At 34.5% G+C, this 19,195-nt stretch overlaps 1 protein-coding gene across 1 annotated transcript; it reads left to right on the top strand.

Moving 5' to 3' along the window:
• The first annotated feature begins 14,942 nt into the window (after positions 1-14,942).
• Positions 14,943-15,770, top strand: LOC148565281 (uncharacterized). The gene is made up of 3 exons (XM_088487664.1): positions 14,943-15,239; positions 15,381-15,480; positions 15,562-15,770. The coding sequence occupies exons 1-3, from the start codon at positions 14,943-14,945 to the stop codon at positions 15,768-15,770; spliced, it is 606 nt and encodes a 201-aa protein (XP_088343790.1).
• Positions 15,771-19,195: the final 3,425 nt, after the last annotated feature.

Below are 19,195 nucleotides of genomic sequence, written 5' to 3'. Positions count from 1 at the left end.
TTGTTTTGTTTGAAAAGCCTCTGAGATGAGTTTAACAACTCTGGTGCTCCTTCCCTAAAAAATAAGTGCTGAAATTTCTCTTATAGGAATAAGAACTTCGTTGTAAGCATAGCTCCAAACCAACAAACAATTCTCAAATCAAAAATGAGTTGTCACAAGTAACAAACCCCAAATGAAAATTAACCGAAGTATTTAAACTCCGGGTCGTCTCACAAGGAATTGCAATGAAGTGTATGATTATTGGATATGAAGGATGTAAGGGGGGTTTTGATTGATAAGAGGGCAAGGAACTAAATGACAAGAAAATTAAATGACAAGAAAGTAAATCAAGCAAATAACTAAAGAAAGTAAGTAATAAGGAGAGACATTCATGGCAAGAATTGAGAATATAGGCTTTCTATCCTAGCCATACAATGATTAATTCATGCTATTTAGTCAACTCCAACAAGAATAACAAGAATTTATCCTATTTCGTCATCTCCAATATTGGAAGAAGGTATAAGTTATCTTCCATGAGAGAAAGTCAAACAAGACTAGTTAATCTCAATCCAAATGTCCTAATCAACTCACTAATTGAATTAGCAAAAGATTAGAGTCAATGGAAATAATATCAACTAACAACTCTAGATCACCAACATTAGTTGGGTATTCATGACTCAAGATTGCCTAATTACTCTTTCCAAGCCAAGAATGCTCAAAATCTACTCTAAAGCCCAACCAAGCATTTTGTCAAACACTTGGTGGGTGTATAAGGAAAGCATAATAAATGACAAGAAATAGTAAAATCTACCAACTACAAATTGCAAGAAAAGTAAGAACACAACCCAAATCAACAATAAAAAGCACATCAAACATTAAATTTCATTAAATGTAAATCAAATCCTACATGAGTTCATCATCACAAAAGAAACATAAAAGAGAAATTAACATGAAAACTAAGAGAATCAAGTAGTAGGAACAAGAAATCATAAAAAAAATAAGATGAGAACAATAATCAAAACCTAGATCTAAGATGGAATTAACCTAACCTAACTTAATTCTAGAGAGAAGAGGGAGCTTCTCTCTCTAGAAACTAACCTACATGATGCTATACTACCAAACAATTGCTCCCCCCTCCCCTTGCCCAAGCTTGAATTCTGCATGAAATAGCATTAGAAATGAGTTGGGTTGGGCCCAAAGTGCTTCAGAAATCGCCCCCAGCGATTTCATTTTAGTGGGCCACGAGCAGCATCGGCGCGCACGCGTACATGGCACGTGCGCGCCCCTAAACGCGAAGCAACATATGGCAAATTTTATATCATTTTAAAGCCCCGGATGTTAACTTTCCAACGCAACTAGAACCTCCTCATTTGGACCTCTGTAGCTCAAGTTATGGTCAATTGAGTGCGAAGAGGTCAGGCTTGACAGCTTTACGGTTCCTTCATTTCTTCATGAGTTCTCCCACTTTGCATGCTTTTCTCCTCACTTCTTCCATCCAATACTTGCCTTATGAACCTGAAATCACTCAACAAACACATCAAGGTATCGAATGAAATTAAAGTGAATTAAAATCACCAATTTAGGGGCCTAAAAAGCATGTTTTCACATTTAAGCACAAATCAAGGAGAATTGCAAAACCATGCTATTTCATTGAATAAATGTGAGAAAAGTTGATAAAACCACCCAAATTAAGCACAAGATAAACCACAAAATTGGGATTTATCAAATCTTTCCACACTTAAACTAAGCATGTCCTCATGCTAAGAATAAAGAAGGACAAGAAAAGGAGTATGAACATTTATTCAATGCAAATAAACTATATGCACCTATCTATATGAATGCAACTAAATGCAAAATGATTCTACCTACTTGGTCAAAAGTAAATCAATCTCCAAGAACATATATGAACAAGTAGGGCTAAGTAATATGATGATTCATGAATCCTACCAATTTGAATATCAAAATAAAGCATAAATAGACTTGCAAGAAGAAAAGTTCATGAAAGCCGGGAACAAGGAATTGAGCATCGAACCCTCACCGGAAGTGTATCCGCTCTAGTCGCTCTAGTGTATAGGGTCGATCACTCAATTCTCTTCTACTCATGCTTTCCAAGATTTGTTTTTCATCTAACAATCAAAAATTATTCAATGCATGCATACATTCATCATGAGGACTTATTCATAGGTTGTAATGGGGCTAGGGTAAAGGTAGGATGAATATGGTCAAGTGAGCTTGAAATTTGTATCTTTGATTAGCCTAAGATCTCACCAAACACATATAACAGCCTATATAATTCTAATACAATACCTAGCTACCCATGATTCTCACTTTTTCACATACTCATGCATTCTCTTTTTAATTCACATTCCATATGCATTGATTTTTATTGAACTTTACTTTGGGGTATTTTTGTCCCCTTTTTATTTCTTTTTCTCCTTTTTTTCTATATTTTTTTCTTTTTATATATATATGTCCTTTTTCTTTTTCTTTATCATTTCATTTTTTTTCACTAAGGTATATACAAACGTATCAATGCATATGATTTTACATATTTAATACATGAGTATATACCCAATTCCCAATATTTTCAACAAAAATAAAAATTACACTTTTACCTCAACCAATGTCCCAAGTTTCCCATACCCAAATGATACACACTCTTACTAGCCTAAGCTAATCAAAGATCCAAATTAAGGACATTTATTGTTTTTCACTTAGGGGTAGTGATGTGCTAAAATTAAGAACAAAAGGGATTAAATAAGCTCAAATTTAGCTAACAAATGGTTGATGAAAGGTAAGCTTTTTGGGTAAGTGAGCTAAATGAAATGATGGCCTCAATCATATAAATGCATGTATACATGAAATAAATGGACATATAGAATCAAACAAATCAAAGATTACAATCATAGAGAGAGAATAATACAAACAAGAATGAAAATAAGTGGTTATATGATGTAACCACACAATTAGGCTCAAAACTCACATGCTTGTGTTCTTAGCTCAAAAAGCATGTTCCGAAATAAATTCTTCAAGCAAGTACAAAAAAAAATTTTTTTTCAAATTGGTAGGGTACCCTCAAAACAATTTCTTGGAAAAGAAATCATCACCCTAACCAAGTAGTCCTAACATAAAAAGGAAGTGGTAAAAATATGCACAAATTCTAACTAACATGCAATCTATCATGAAATCCAACAACTATTCTAACAAAGACAAAATTTAAAAATTGGTGTTGAAAAAGGAAGTTGTTACCTATGGAGGTCGGTCGGACAACCTCCCCATACTTAGAAATTTGCACCGTCCTCGGTGCATGCAAGGAAGAACAAGGTGGACGGGTTGCTACAATTGATGAGTTCCTTCAAAAGGTTGTGCGGGTGAACTTGTTTGTTGCCCCATTTGAAGCTTCTCCATTCCTTTCCTTCTTGGTGGCCAACTTCAAAGGAAAGAAAAAGAAAGAGAATTAAGCCTACAACAAAGATATCAAAGCAAATAGAACATAGGCGGGGGCTAATGTCAAATAAGAGTATGGTTCTCACTACATGTTAGCTATGCATGTGAGTGAGAAATCAATATTGGCAAAGGGCATATCAACTAATACTTGATGCAAGAGTAAAGTCAAGGCATGAAGAGCACTCAAAAGCATCAAGTTCAACTAGAAAGAGTGGGTCATGAAGGACATGCAAGTTCATATCAATGCACAAAAAATATAAGAGTCATACAAGATTAAGCATTGATTTAAAAGTTTCATTACCCAACAATATCAAACAAGTCAAAAGGCACCAAAATAATGCAAGAAATTCTCAACAATTGAGTAAGAGAATTCAACACTATTATTAAAATAAGAAACTTGAAAAAATAAATTAAAAACAAGCTATAAAAACAAAATAAAAATGCGAAGAATAAAAGTATGTGAATGCAATGGACAAAAGAAAATGGAAGATGAGAAAAAACTCTCTTTTTTTTTTACCAGCGCGGACGCGTTATGCACGCTTCCGCGCCGATGCGCAGTTTGGCCAAAGGACGCGTACGCGCCAGGTGCGTGCACGCGTGGGTTGCGGGCACAGAATAGGCACAAAATGCACATAACTCTCTAGAACATGTACCAGGAGGGCAGGTGGTGCTATCGGCGCGCACGCACATAGCATGCGTGCGCGCGCATTGTGCAATTAGCTTCAAGGACGCGTACGCACCAGGTGCGCGCACGCGAGGGTGGTTTGTGCTTCAGGCATGGTGCTGGCGCAGTGTAGGCGCAACTCTTGAGTCAGTGTATGGAGGGGTGAGATTTTTCAATCCACGCGTCCGCGTACATGGCGTGCCAGCGTGGATGGTCGAAAATGCTTGATGTGCGCGTACACGCCAGGTGCGCGCACGCGCAGGTCGGTGCTCTGTTTTTCAAAATTTTTCCATGTTCTTGTACCAATCCTAGCATTTCAACCCTCCAAACAGCTACCCAAACACCATAAAACCTTATTTAACCTACTAAACTACCAATTATACTCAACAACTCAACAAAACATGAAATTAAAATAATTCTATTAATATATACAAAAGGAAAAATGAAAAGATATTACCATGGTGGGGTGTCTCCCACTTAGCACTTTTGTTTATTGTCCTTAAGTTGGACTTATGGGGAGCTCCTCATCAAGGTGGCTTGTGCTTGTAACCATCTTGGAACATCCACCAATGCTTGAATCTCCAATAAGCTCCATTCTTCAATGTTAATATCTTCAAGCTTTGATGGAGTTCTTGAAAAACCATGAGCTCTCAAAGTTGATTTTCCTTGTGCGATTCGGGAACCCACACTTTGTTTTGACACCCATCTTCAAATTGATCATCATGATTCTAATTGGGTAGCATGACATTAGAATTCTCAATTAAACACCCAAACATTCTCCTAGACCCATGCAATTTGGTTCTATACCAACCATTGCTATTCAACTTTGAGCATGTAACCATCATGAACTTAGAGTGATGTTTCCAAACACTACACAACTCTCTCCTACTCTTATTTCCACAAAGAGCTCTAAGTTGACCATCATTTTCAATTAAACCATATTCAAGTGAGAAAGCAAAGCTTAGGGATAAGAATTTTACCCACTTGAATGTTGTATTGGATGGTGACTTAGGAAGGGGTGGTCCTAATGATCTTGCAAGTTCTACTCCCTTTTGCTCTTCTTTGACTACCTCCACCTCTTTACAACTTTCCTCAACTTCAACCTCTTCCTCTTGGTGGCTTGCTTCCAATTCAATTTCTTCTTCATTGCTCACCAAGGGCATGAAAGGTTGTGCATCCTCTTCTTTGACCTCAATTTTAAGCCCAATTGGAGAGGATTCAATTGTAGATAGGAACTCCTCAATGATTAAATCCATCTCTTGATCAACCTCTTCAAAGTCTTCAATATGCTTTGGAGGTTGTACACCCTCCTCAACGTCAATATCAAGCTTATTGAAAGAGGGCTCTATAATGCTACATTCTCATGGACTTCCAACATCTCCTAGGTCTTCAACCACTCCTTCCGGTCCAATTGTCTCATCTTCCTCCCCTTGTGGCAATTCTTGCTTCAACTTCTCTTCTTCACCTTGAAACTCTAAACTCACTCCCTCACTATGCTCCTTGATTGCTACTCCACATTCAACAATGGGAGTTCCTTGATCGCATAGGCTTAGGCGGGAAGAGACCATATTGCTAACAACTTCTACCATGATGGCAATCTTAGCTTTTAGCTCTTTAAAATCTTTTTCCGTCCCATCTTGTTGCCTTAGGATATGAGACTCAAGATCTCTTAGTTCTTGCGTGAGGGCTTCATCGGGGGGCGGTGGTGGAAGAGAGGATTCATTATTTGGGAGAGAGGACTCATAATTGGAAGGTGGTTCATCTTGGTAAGGGTATGGAGGTGGTGTATATTGAGGTGGTTCTTGAGAGTAATTGTGTCGGAATGGTGGTGGTTCCATGTATGGTTCATATGGTTCATAAGGTGGTTTGTATGGTGGATAAGGATTAGGGTCATAATGAGGTGTTTGGTGGTAGGAGGCTTGTAAGTAAGGTGGTTCAAAACCATGTTAAAGTGGTGGTTCATAGGCATGTGGTGGTGGTTGTTGACAATCACAATAAGGGTCACCACATCCATTAGATTGATATGCATTGGGATTAGAATTATACCCATAAGAAACCAGAGGTTGTTGTTGCCAAGAAGGGTGATCAATCCTTTGAGGCTCCCTCCACTTTTGATCGTTCCATTCTTGATGCATGTTATCATTGTAGCTTCCATTCCCTACAACATAATTTGAGCCAAACTCATAGCCAAAGGGGTGAGAATTCATAGTAGCAAATAAAAACAAAAACTAACAAAAATAAGCAACAAAGTTCTAAGACTAACAAAAACTAACAAATAAGCAAAAAGCAAACATATTCACAATATTCACAATAGCCAATAATATAACACCATTGCAACTCCCAGGCAATGGCACCATTCTGATGAACGAGATTTTGCTCGATGGTCTAGAATTTCTCTTATAGGAATAAGAACTTCGTTGTAAGCATAACTCTAAACCAAAAAACAATTCTCACATCAAAAGTTTGAGTTGTCACAAGTAACAAACCCCAAATGAAAATTAACCAAAGTCTTTAAACTCCGGGTTGTCTCACAAGAAATTGCAATGAGGTGTATGATTATTGGATATGAAGGATGTAAGGGGGGTTTTGATTGATAAGAGGGCAAGGAACTAAATGGCAAGAAAAATTAAATGACAAGAAAGTAAATCAAGCAAATAACTAAAGAAAGCAAGTAATAAGGAGAGACATTCATGGCAAGAATTGAGAATATAGGCTTTCTATCCTAGTCATACAATGATTAATTCATCCTATTTAGTCAACTCCAACAAATGGAAGAAGGTATCATGTTATCTTAACATAGGAAGAATGTCAAACAAGACTAATCAATCATATCACAATAATAACAAGAATTTATCCTATTTCGTCATCTCCAACATTGGAAGAAGGTACAAGTTATCTTCCATGAGAGAAAGTCAAACAAGACTAGTTAATCTCAATCCAAATGTCCTAATTAATTCACTAATTGAATTAGCAAAAGATTAGAGTCAAGGGAAATAATATTAACTAACAACTCTAGATCACCAACATTAGTTGGGTATTCATGACTCAAGATTGTCTAATTACTCTTTCCAAGCCAAGAATGCTCAAAATCTACTCTAAAGCCCAACCAAGCATTTTGTCAAACACTTGGTGGGTGTATAAGGAAAGCATAATAAATGACAAGAAATAGTAAAATCTACCAACTACAAATTGTAAGGAAAGTAAGAACACAACCCAAATCAACAATAAAAAGGACATCAAACATTAAATTTCATTAAATGTAAATCAAATCCTACATGAGTTCATCATCACAAAAGAAACATAAAAGAGAAATTAACATGAAAACTAAGAGAATCAAGTAGTAGGAACAAGAAATCATAAAAGAAATAAGATGAGAACAATAATCAAAACCTAGATCTAAGATGGAATTAACCTAACCTAACCTAATTCTAGAGAGAAGAGGGAGCTTCTCTCTCTAGAAACTAACCTACATGATGCTATACTACCAAACAATTGCTCCCTCCCTCCCCTTGCCCAAACTTGAATTCTGCATGCAATAGCATTAGAAATGAGTTGGGTTGGGCCTAAAGTGCTTCAGAAATTGCCCCCAGCGATTTCATTTTAGTGGGCCACGAGCAGCATCGGTGCGCACGCGTACATGGCGCGTGCGTGCCCCTAAACGCAAAGCAACATATAACAAATTTTATATCATTTCGAAGCCCGGATGTTAGCTTTCCAACACAATTGGAACCGCCTCATTTAGACCTCTGTAGCTCAAGTTATGGTCGATTGAGTGCGAAGAGGTCAGGCTTGACAGCTTTACGGTTCCTTCATTTCTTCATGAGTTCTCCCACTTTGTATGCTTTTCTCCTCACTTCTTCCATCCAATACTTGCCTTATGAACCTGAAATCACTCAACAAACACATCAAGGCATCGAATGGAATTAAAGTGAATTAAAATCACCAATTTAGGGGCGTAAAAAGCATGTTTTCACATTTAAGCACAAATCAAGGGAGAATTGCAAAAACATGCTATTTCATTGAATAAATGTGAGAAAAGTTGATAAAACCACCCAAATTAAGCACAAGATAAACCATAAAATTGGGATTTATCAAAGAGCATATATTATTAGAAAGATAATGGAGACAAAGGAGACAAAGGAGCATATATTGAAGCTTTAGCAGAGTCTACTATCTATTCTTAATATATAAAAGTAGATGGATAAGTTTACCCACATTACTTTTAAGACATTTTTCTCCTCCTACTAATGCCATGTCAACAACATCTCTTACTTGGCAAAATTTTAGAATCAATCACTCAATTTTTGCTAAATTAACTATTATTTTCAAATCAGCAAAAAAATAAAAATATACAAAAAAATACAAGTAATAGAAATATATGCAAATCAGGCTGCAAAATTACCAATGACAATAATTAGAAATTAATAATGTCTAACCAAATTTGTAACCTACAAGAATTCATATCCCTATATTTATTATATCTTACCGTTATAAACAATCTATTTTTAATAAATATCCATATTACAAATGTCATAATACTCTATTAATCATAATAAATTTTACATTACTAATATTCAAATTCCATACTATTTAAACTACTTATATAAGTCTCTTATCACTATTTCTTTAAATAACATCAAATTTAACACAAGAAATTTATTTTTGCTCTACACAACATCTCAAACTTACTCAATGGAGCATCATTCTTTGGACAATATCACCAAATAAATACACAATTGGTTTATCAAAGTTCGCATGGTTCGTCTATAGGAAACATTAACACCCACAAATGAAGAAGAGTCTCGTTGCTTAGAAATGATTATATTGGATGAAAAGGTATAAAACAAACATATTTATTGTATTTTTGAATTGAATTTACGAAAAAATACTTTAATTAGCTTTGCTTTTTATACTTTTTATATTATTTTATAATACTTTACATATAACTGTATTTTAATATCATTAAAATTATACTTCTTTTAATATGATACTCATTGTTCTTTTTTAACTAATTATTAACTATGAATTACTAACACTACAAGGAACACATCTTCATATAATTATAAAGAGAAATATGATAAACAAATTCAAACATTTGTTACAAGAAGAAAAAGTCTAGACTATAAAAAATTTAAAAATAGAAGTTGCAAATGATTTGTATAGACCAATTAAAGGTACAATGAAAGCAAACTTTTGCTCACAACTGTTGTGAAAGAAATTAAGAATCCAATTTTAAATATTTTCCAACACTATTTTGAATTTGCATCACTTGACACATTGTCTAACAGAGTGGGTCAAAGAAAAATACTAATAGGTAATTTCATTTTATACTATTTAAATTATCCTTATTAAAAATAACTCATTAAACAAAATCTACACATTTTTGTTCTTTTTATTGTAGATATCATTGGAAAACTACATCAAGAGATTAAAGAGAAAGAAAACCATACAAATTCAAGACACATCTTTGGAAGAAGAATATACATGCAAAGATGGAACAAACAACATAATAGAAAGTTCATACAGCTCAACAATTTATAAAGAACATGCCTTCATAAGAACCTACGACACAAAGAAGAAAGCAATAATTCTAACAATAACCAATAAAGAAAAAGGAGGACGAGCGCCACATAAGAAGACTAAGTCCATCAACAAAAACAAATATAAAAATTAAACTACCAAATAAAAATGTCACTTTGTATAACTTTAACATCCAAATCTTTTGTATTACGAATTATTTTAAACAAAACACCTTCCAAATTTAACTTTAGTTTACACATATTTAATTTAATTCTACAAAACATAACCTTTTTTAATATTTATTATATATTATCATTAATTTATCATCCGTGTATTAAGCGGATCTCATTCTAATTATTACTTATTAAAAAGATAATTGATACTATTCACATTTTAAGCTGTTTTTAATTAAACTTTTGTCGTTTTATTTTATGTCTATTATATCTATATCTTTCTAGACATGTCAATGATACTAGAAGTACTTCTTTTTGTTTTGATTCAAGTAGAACATGGCTCTAATATATGAGTTAATTATATGGATATTATTAGCATATCAAATGTATATATATATTACTATATTTTTTATACATTATTTATTCTTAATGGACTGTTGTAGTATTTTAGAATAAAGGATTTTTTACCTGTTGAATAACAAATACGAGAGTATATTAAATTATATATAAGTTTCATTTAGAGTTATAAATTACTTTATTATTATGTTATTTAAGGTATAACATATTTTTCATAAATTTCAAACATATTTTTTTATAGTTTTTAGGATCATGAATCTGTATAAGTCTAATTTTCAACCACACAAAAAAAATTGAGTTAATTTAATGTATTTTTTAATTGTATTTTGTAGATATGCATATGAAGTTAGATTATGCAATTTTTTTCTCTGTTTCTCTCTCATTTGTTTCTAGAAAGAAGGCGGTGATTTTAAAGATAATGAATTATTATTTATTAGTTATTTATTTTCTAAAAATTGATCAAAAAATAATTAATTAATATTATTCTATCAATTTATTCAATATATTAAATTGATTTTATTTATATTAAGATTAATTTTAAATATCTTAAAATAAAAAATATAATTAATCATAATTTACATCTTAAGTTATGTTGAATACGTGGTACTCTAAACATTATATTGTGCATAATTTATTAGAAAATATTATTTTATAGTATCTTTTTTATTTAATTTTTTTGTTATATTTTATACTCTTTTATGACTGATTTTTATGTGTATTTTTTATTGGTTTTATTTAAATTATTTTGTCTGGTATTTTGTGCATTGAATAAAAATATCTATTATAATAATAAAAAAATAAAACTAAATTTCAATCAGTAATTTTATACTCTTTAATTGTTTTTCACTTTCACTCAAGATTTTAATTTTTTTTAAGTATAAATAGTCGAATTTCATTAATGCTTAACTAAAATCACAAATGAGTCCATAAAATAAAATAAACAAAGTATTGCTCTTTTAATTAAATCATACAATACAGGAAAATAAAGTAAAAAATTCCGTTTCTTTCGTCCTTCTAATTTTAGTTCTTTCCACGTAGTGAGAAATTCTTTTTCTATGCCAACTGCACATTTTTTTCCCACAAAGAGCAAAACAAAATACTAAGAGAAAGGACAAAGAGCATAAAACTAAACAAGGAAGATAAGGGAAGAGTATCGAAGATTTAGGGCAAACTCTGAACTTGCAATATGCTCAATGCTCAGTGGTTGAAGTTTTCATTTAAATGGCCACAAGTTTTGCGCTTTCCATATTTTCCAGCAACCCCAAGCCACCAACTCCATCTTCTTTGTCATTTTTATATTCTGAGGAAGGCAGACTATTTGTCTTTGCCACGATTGAGGTAGCGATTCTTGCTGCAGGTGCAAAAGGTAAGTTGCTATAGAGCTCATTTTTCCAGATTTTTTGTGATTCACAACAGCTAATTATTGTATGGATGATCATTTCAGGTTCTTTCTGACATCTTTCAGCAAACTTTTCTTTTTTGTGTCTCGTGTGCTGTTTGTGCGATCATAAAATATAGTAAGATATATTTTCTCTTATTTTTTATTTTTCAAAATTAAACTCGATCTTGCCATGTAAATGGAAATACAATAAAAATTATTCGTTAATTAATGTCATAAATATGGAAATTTCTTTGACTTAATTCAGATTCTTTAATTTTTAAAATATTACAAAAACTTTCTCTTTTCTTCCTTCAATAAATTTTGATAGATACATCACGATTTCTAGAATTCGTGCCAATGTTGGAGTTTACCACCGTTGTGGCTCTCTATAAGTACATTCCATTTGATTTGTACAAGGATTATCAAACTATCTCTTAATCTACATTTAAATTTAAATTTGTAATATTTTTAGTGTGTTTCTTGTGGTAGGTATCAATGGCAATTAGGTGAGTAAATGTGTTGTGTGTACGTCTTATGCATAAGATGATGTTAAAATGTATTTATTTTTCACCAAGTCCGAGGACCTTGGTTTTTAAGTATGATCTCATCAAGCATATCAATGTTGGTTCCACATATAAAGTGTAGAAGTTTAAAGTTCGTGTCATCAGACTTTGGAATTATTCTCACTTTACAACTTCCAGAATGAAGACACCTATTGAGATGGTTGCCCTTGATGAAGAGGTAAATTCTTTTTTTTACATTTGATATTTTCTTTGGTAATGATTGAGTAGTAAACATCAGTTATTTACTTATTTATGACCTTATAAAACTAATGCATGCAAGGGGAGACAATTCAATGTTCTATTAGAGGCATATTTGTTCCTATCTTTAAGAACTGGCTGAGGGCAACATGTACATGGTTAGTTGCGTCAAATACTATCAAGTCTAAGCCTACTAGACATGAATTTAGAATCTACTTCAAGAGAGATACGATTGTGCGTCCAGTACAAGATTTTTCAATTCCGTTGAATGGATTTGATTTTGTTTTGTTCAAAAAATTTTATGCAGAATCTAAGAAAGATGGTTATTTAGTTGATAGGTACTTTCTTAGAGTAATCTATTTTGCATGTAATGTTAAATTCCTTGAAAACTAATTTTCAAAGAAAAAATTGATTAATTATATTGTACCACATAATTTGTTTATATTTAATCTATGTTATTTGAATTCGATGATGCGTTGATTTTGTTATAAGTATAGTACAAAAAAATTGTATTATTTTGTAAAACTTTTCTTCAATTTAGTAATAGCTTTGTTGTTTATTCTTATGCGTTTATTTTAGCACATTTAAAGACAAATTTGAAATATAGTAATTAAAGAATCAGTTCCTTTAAGAGTATCATTGATAACCAAAAAAAAAGTAGAAATAATTGATTAACATCATTATTATTATTTGAATGTATTTTTTCAATTATTTTTTTCAAGAGGAGTACCACACAATCAACGATATTTTCTTTAAACTCCGTATTTAATATTTGCAATTTTTAGAGTATCGATTTATGGGTTATTGGAACCAATTTATTTATTACAAGGCATTAGCCAATCTTATATCCAACATGATTTATTATAATAAATTTAATTACAATTTAACCAGGTGCATTTGTATTTGGTTTCGATTGAAGTAGCTCTTATATAGAGTTTTTCATTTTTTATTAGTGTTTTTTATTGTTAGACTGGTCTTGAATATTTGTGTTTTGTATTTTTGGTGCGAATGCTTTTGGTTGTAGTATTTTTGAAACTCCTTTTCCATATTGAGTGGCATTATGTCTTTTAGTTATATACATGTACTCTCAATTAATTATTTAGTTGGTGACGTGTTCAATTTGCCTATTTTTAAATTCGTTTAAAGCACTTGCCGTAGTGGTACTGGATCTATTTACGTTTAAAACCATCATTATTTTGCAGATGTAATAGGTTAGCTTGTCTTTATGGGTGACTTGGTCGAGTTTATGAAGGACGAGAAACTGTCAAATTATATCACCATAGAACTTGATGACCTTGAGTAATGCTTAATATTTTATGTTTGGGGTAAAATCTTATTTGCGATTCTATACCTCTCCTTAATCTACAAGCATTGCTATTTTTTATAGGGGTGGACAGAAATTAAGGATTACATTATAGCAATCATTTTCTCTTGACTTTCTCAAATATCTGGAAGAACACCCGCATCTTAGCTATGTGGTTATTCTCCAAATGGGCAAGATGAAATTGTTTAATGGTTTGTTTCTTTTAATGGTCTGTTTCTTTTATGCGGTGGTTGAATGTATGTTAATCATCGTAATATGGTTCTATTATTTTCTTTAACCTAGTCTTTTTGTAGGGGTTATGGTGTTTCCAACACAAATAAAAATTCTAAGCTCTTTATCAATGAGGAGTTTCCAGTTACAAAGGAATTCTTTGCAAGGTACAGTGTATAAATTAAGAGTTTAAGTAGAAGAATATTTATAAAGAGCTTTTGTGTAAGACCCAGAACCTTTGAAGAGCCTTTTTATGATCAAGTCTCAAATCATATAGTTATTTATAGCCTTAATTTCAGAAATTGTTTTATTAAAGATAATTAAGGCAAGTTTTGATTTATTGAAATTGAGACGAGTTATGATCTTTATCCAATTTTATAATTGTTGGGTTATTTTCTATATTTAAATTATAAATTTAGCAGTTGTGAAACAATAAGGATTTTATATGTTTTGGACTAAGTAACTAATATTTTAAATATTAGTACTGCTATTTTGGAAAATAGAGAAATTAATTATATTATTTCTAATTTTTAGATTTGGGCATTTTATTGAAAATAATTTGTGAAAATGATGAACAAATGGCATTTTCTATATATAATTAGTGTTGGATTTACATTGGGTTTCAATTACTATATTATTCCCAATTTTATGTGAAATTACTAAAATGCCCTTAACCCTAATTTACACAACACAACACTCTTACCCTTCTTCCTCACTCTCAGCCGTCACACCCTACCCCTCTCTTCCTTGCTCAGCGGCACAAGTCAAACACAGTTTTCTTTTCCATGAATAGAAGAACAGACGCAGAGAAAGAAAGGGGGAAGCAGGGAAGGGAGATCCGGAGGGAGGAAGGGCGTTGCCACCACGCCTCGGCGCCGCGCCACTGCGCCCTGCCGACGAATCCATGCTGCTGGTGCCACCAACGCTGACGATGAGGGATGGCTTGCCGGTGAGGGGGTCGCGGGCTTGTGGCCGACATCCTTGTCGCCGAGAAAGAAGGAAACCATCGGCGCCGCTCAAGGTAGAAGAGTGCCGCGAGAAAGCTACCACCATCGCCTGAGGAGAACCCGACGAGAGAGAGAGAGACAGATCGCAGAGAAGAACGCGACCCAGGAGCCTCTGTGTCATGCCGTCAATCTGCCGCCGTGCTGATGGACTGTCGCCGCCACCAAGGGTCCGTCGCCGTGGGCTGTTTTCGCCCTCAGTGCTGCCATTGAAGGGAGCTCACCGCCACCATCGCGTCACCTGCGTAGTCGCCAGCTCGTCCACAGGTCGCTGTGAAGTGCAGTCCGCTGCTGCGACACTGCTGCTATCGTGGCTGTCGCAGTGTTCATCGCGTCCCTGGTCTGCCGGCGCCACTGCTGAGGGCCTTCGCCGATCTACGCGCCGCCGCTGTGCTCCTTGTTGCCATTGCTGTCAGAAGGTACCGCCAAAGCTTCTGGCCGCTTCTGCCGCCGGGAAACGCCATTACCGTTGCTGGAAAAGTATGCCAGTAAGGGGTTTAGTTGAGATTTCTGTTCTTTTGAAATTCTGGGAAGATTGTTGATACTGCGTGGTTGTACAGCTGCTATTATCAGAGATTCGAGCTGCCGCCATCGCTCGGAATTTAATGGAGCCGCTGCCGAGTCGATTTGGAGTTGCGGCTGCTTCGTTTTGTTATTTCAGTGAGTATTTCGATTTTCGAAAAGCCCTGCGTTAGTGCTCTGTTCTGTGTAATAAAGTATTTGCGATGTTAATGGTTTTAGGAGTTAGAATCCGGTTTGCTTATGCCGCTTGTAGCTGTTTCTGCTTTCGAGAGAGCAAGCCGAGTCGGGTTCTGATTGCCGGTGATTTCGGGCAGAGCAAAAAGAGTTCAGTTGACACGCTTGGGTTAAGTTTTGCTTGCCGAGGTAGGGGCGCTTTCCAAAAACTATATTTTATATGTCGGAATTATTACATATGGATACTGATGTGAGGTAATGTATTTGGTGATTGTATAAGCCTTATGTGATGATTGATTATCCTAGATGAATGTAATTATATGTTTGAATGGATTATTATTTGGTTTTGATGAACAGATTGTTGTATGGTTTTGTGAAACAGAATGCTTTTCAAGCTGATTCTTTAAAGATTTGAAATATGAGTTTAATCCGTTGAGGATTGGTTTGGATTGAGTCAATTATTTTGATGATGTGAAAGATAGAATACTCTTGAAATTCAGCCTGGGTTGCTTTAATTAATTTGGTCTTTGATAAATGATTTATTGCTGAACCGATTCTTCTAAACTTTGGAAATGAGTTAAATCGGTTGACATTGAGTTGATTTTGAAATGGTTTCCTTGAGATATGCCACTGAGGCGACTGTTGGTTTTAGCTTGCTTTTGAATTGATTTCTGGTTTTGAGCTGTTGAAAAGGAATGAGAAACGGTTTAGTTGGGACCCGAATCGGGTGGCAAAAGTCCAAGTTTTAGGGGAGGTGCTGTCGAAATTTCTATAAAATCCGAGTCTTTATTGAATGTTGTATGGAGAAATGATGGGTTAAAGACTTCTACTATTTTATTTGAATTATCAAGAAAAGGATGATTCATGCTTTTGAAATGAATTAATAAAGAGGAAATTGTGATTTAGTCTTGCTTTTTAAGAAAGGCATTGTATCTCTTTCAGGAGAAGGTTATTTAGATGAAACTTGTGTTTTAAAGCTGTTTGGATGTAAAGAGGGTTTATGCCTTTGAATTTGACTTGGGGGTTTCAATTAAAGAAGTTTCAATGACTTTGAAAGAACCTGAATGTCTATTGACAAGTTTCATTTTGAAATGTTTTGAGAAAGGTTTTAAGTACTCTTTGAATTCTGAATTCTTGCAAGACTAAAACAATTTTGAACAGTTGAAACGTTCTAGAGTTTATCATGGGGGTTGAAGTTGGTTTTGCCTAAGTAAAGGAAACGGCTTTGAAAGAAGTAAATGATTACATGACTCGGGTTGGCTTAAATCCTATTTTATTACTCAAGTCGGAAAGCCAATGTTTTAATGATTTTAAATGAATTTGGCGAAATAAGTTATGTTATTCTCCCCTAAAGACTTGGGACTCTGCCGAGGAACTTTTGTTATAAAATCCCATTGTTGGATGGGTGATTTTGAATATCTCAAAGAGGCTTTTAACTTGCCATGATTATGGAAGTTTTGGAAAGAGGATGCCGAGAGTGGCATTGTTTTGAAAGGAGAATTTACCTTGAGTAAAAGTGGCTTATGAGCCTGAGATGATTTGAGAAATGAGATCTTTAAAGCCAAGGCTGAAAAGAGTTGAAACTTGATTTCAAAGTGAAATGAGTTGAGAAAATGATTTATGGCTTAAATGCCGATTTCATGAATTTGATGATTTTGAATGTGGAAGTGCTGTTTTATTGAGAGCCGGAATGGCTGTGTATGTTTATACATATTGATTGGTTCTGGATTGAACCGTGAGCCGGAATGGCTGTGTATGATATGAATATTGGCTGGTTCTAGAATGAACCGTGAGCCGGATGGCTGAGATGGATGTTGATCCATGGATGAGATTGATTGCATGTTTATGCTGAATCATTGATAAATGTGAATGTTGCACTTCCACTATCTGAGATACGAGTTTCCCTGGGTAGTAGCAGTGGCTAGCCACCACGTGCTCCAGGTTGGGACTTGATACTCTGTTGACCCTATGTCGTAAGTGTGGCCGGGCACTGTGAAAGCCCCGGATGAGCTCGCCCCCGTAAATATTCACCAGTGAGGGTGATGGATATGGATCATGATTATGATCAAGTTTATGATGAGTATAACTCGAGTTGGGGATGCGCGACAGAGGGACAGTCCAATGGTTAGCTACCAGGACTTGTCGGGTTGGCTCTATAACCGACAGATGATATCATCAGCCACTAGGGACAGGCATGCATCATATGCATTTGTGTGACATTGGTTGGGTGTGCATATTATACTTGGTTTGCCTATGTGATTAATTGCTAACTGTTCTACTTGTAATAACTGTTTGTTTGTGCTTGAACTTCCTATCTGTGTTTGCATCTGGGACTCTGTTGGATTGAGGTGATTGGTTGTTGGTTGGATTGTTTGGGCCTAGGGCCGTGGTTGGAAAGAGATGAACTGACGGTTGATTTCGGTTTTGTGTTTCTGGTTTGGAATAAAATATGAAAGGCTATTTTGGTTTCGCTTAGATAAACCGCTTTGAAAGGCTTTTGAGTTTTTGAGAATTGAACGGTTCTTCTTTCTGAAAAGATTTCCGACTTTACTTTCATCGTAAACCGTTATTTTTGAAAAGAGGCATAAGACGGTTATGAATCACTGGTGCGATTATCTTCATGTATCCTATTACAGTAATTCCCAAAAACCCTCTACTGAGAACCCTTTCGAGGATGATGTTCTCACCCCCCTACATTTTTCCCCTTTCAGGATATGGGCGCAGAAGTTACGAAGAGCTTATTTAATTGTTGTTGTGATGCTCTATATTGTTTTAGTTATGGTTTATTGTACCCTCGCCTTTATCTTGATATAATCTGTAAGAGGGATAGGAATTGTATTGGATTATGTTTGTAATATTATTTATATATGTGTATGTATATATATGGATGTACTCTTTATGAGTTTTTGTAAGTTGTATGGTATTTATGGATGTACGTTATCGAACGAAAGTATCTTTGGGAGCGGTATTGCGGTTTAAAGTTTTAAACAGGCTCATATTTTAGTATTAAATAGTATAAGTGTCGTCGTAATGTCCGAGCTATCAGAGTTACGCAGCCGGAAGCGTGAGCTTTGGTAGTTAGGGTGTTACATTATGGTATCAGAGCAGTTCTTCCTGTAGAGCCTGAGGAATGGACTTACTATGCTTCAGTTGCATACTCTGAGTGTTTGTCATGTATTAGGCCTTGTCGAATGATGAGAAATTAGAGCTTTATGCACATGACTGTCTATTGATTAACGCTGTTAGTCTTGCATTGCATAATTCTTGGTATTAAGTTTGGCCGGCTTAATACTAGTGAAATATGTAAATGAAAGTACTAATGGGTTATCATAGATGATATACGAGTTTTGAGTAAAGCGAATCGCGGGTTTTGGAAAAGTTGGAAACTATTTCTCGAGGCTATTCAGTTGTGTGTCTTGAATTTTGTTCGAGTCGACCCGTTCTTTTATATCCTAACTTGAAGTTCTTGTTTGGTACTCCTCTTGAAAAGTAATTTGATGTTTCCACTCTATTCTTCTATTCATATGCATTCTTGAATGATCTTAAGTGCATATGCTTGTTTAGAATCCTTGATGCATCTGTCTTCCTCTGTTTGAGTTCTTGATTCAAGTATTCTTTGATATAGTCTTGAACTTGTCTTAATGTGCTGTGACTTTTAACTCTGGGTTCCGAGTTCATT

Source organism: Arachis ipaensis, chromosome B5 (genome assembly GCF_059453495.1).
Source record: "Arachis ipaensis isolate K30076 ecotype BB chromosome B5, ASM5945349v1, whole genome shotgun sequence".
NCBI lineage: Eukaryota > Viridiplantae > Streptophyta > Magnoliopsida > Fabales > Fabaceae > Arachis > Arachis ipaensis.
Note: the sequence above shows the minus strand (reverse complement) of the source record. Positions and strands in the feature narration are given on the sequence as shown.

Bases quoted from the DNA above. Each gene is read 5' to 3' on its own strand.
- LOC148565281 (XM_088487664.1), top strand. From the start codon at position 14,943: ATGCCGTCAATCTGCCGCCGTGCTGATGGACTGTCGCCGCCACCAAGG. The intron at 15,240-15,380 runs GTACCGCCAAAG...GTGGTTGTACAG, and splicing joins GTTGCCATTGCTGTCAGAAG to CTGCTATTATCAGAGATTCG. The intron at 15,481-15,561 runs GTGAGTATTTCG...TAATGGTTTTAG, and splicing joins TGCTTCGTTTTGTTATTTCA to GAGTTAGAATCCGGTTTGCT.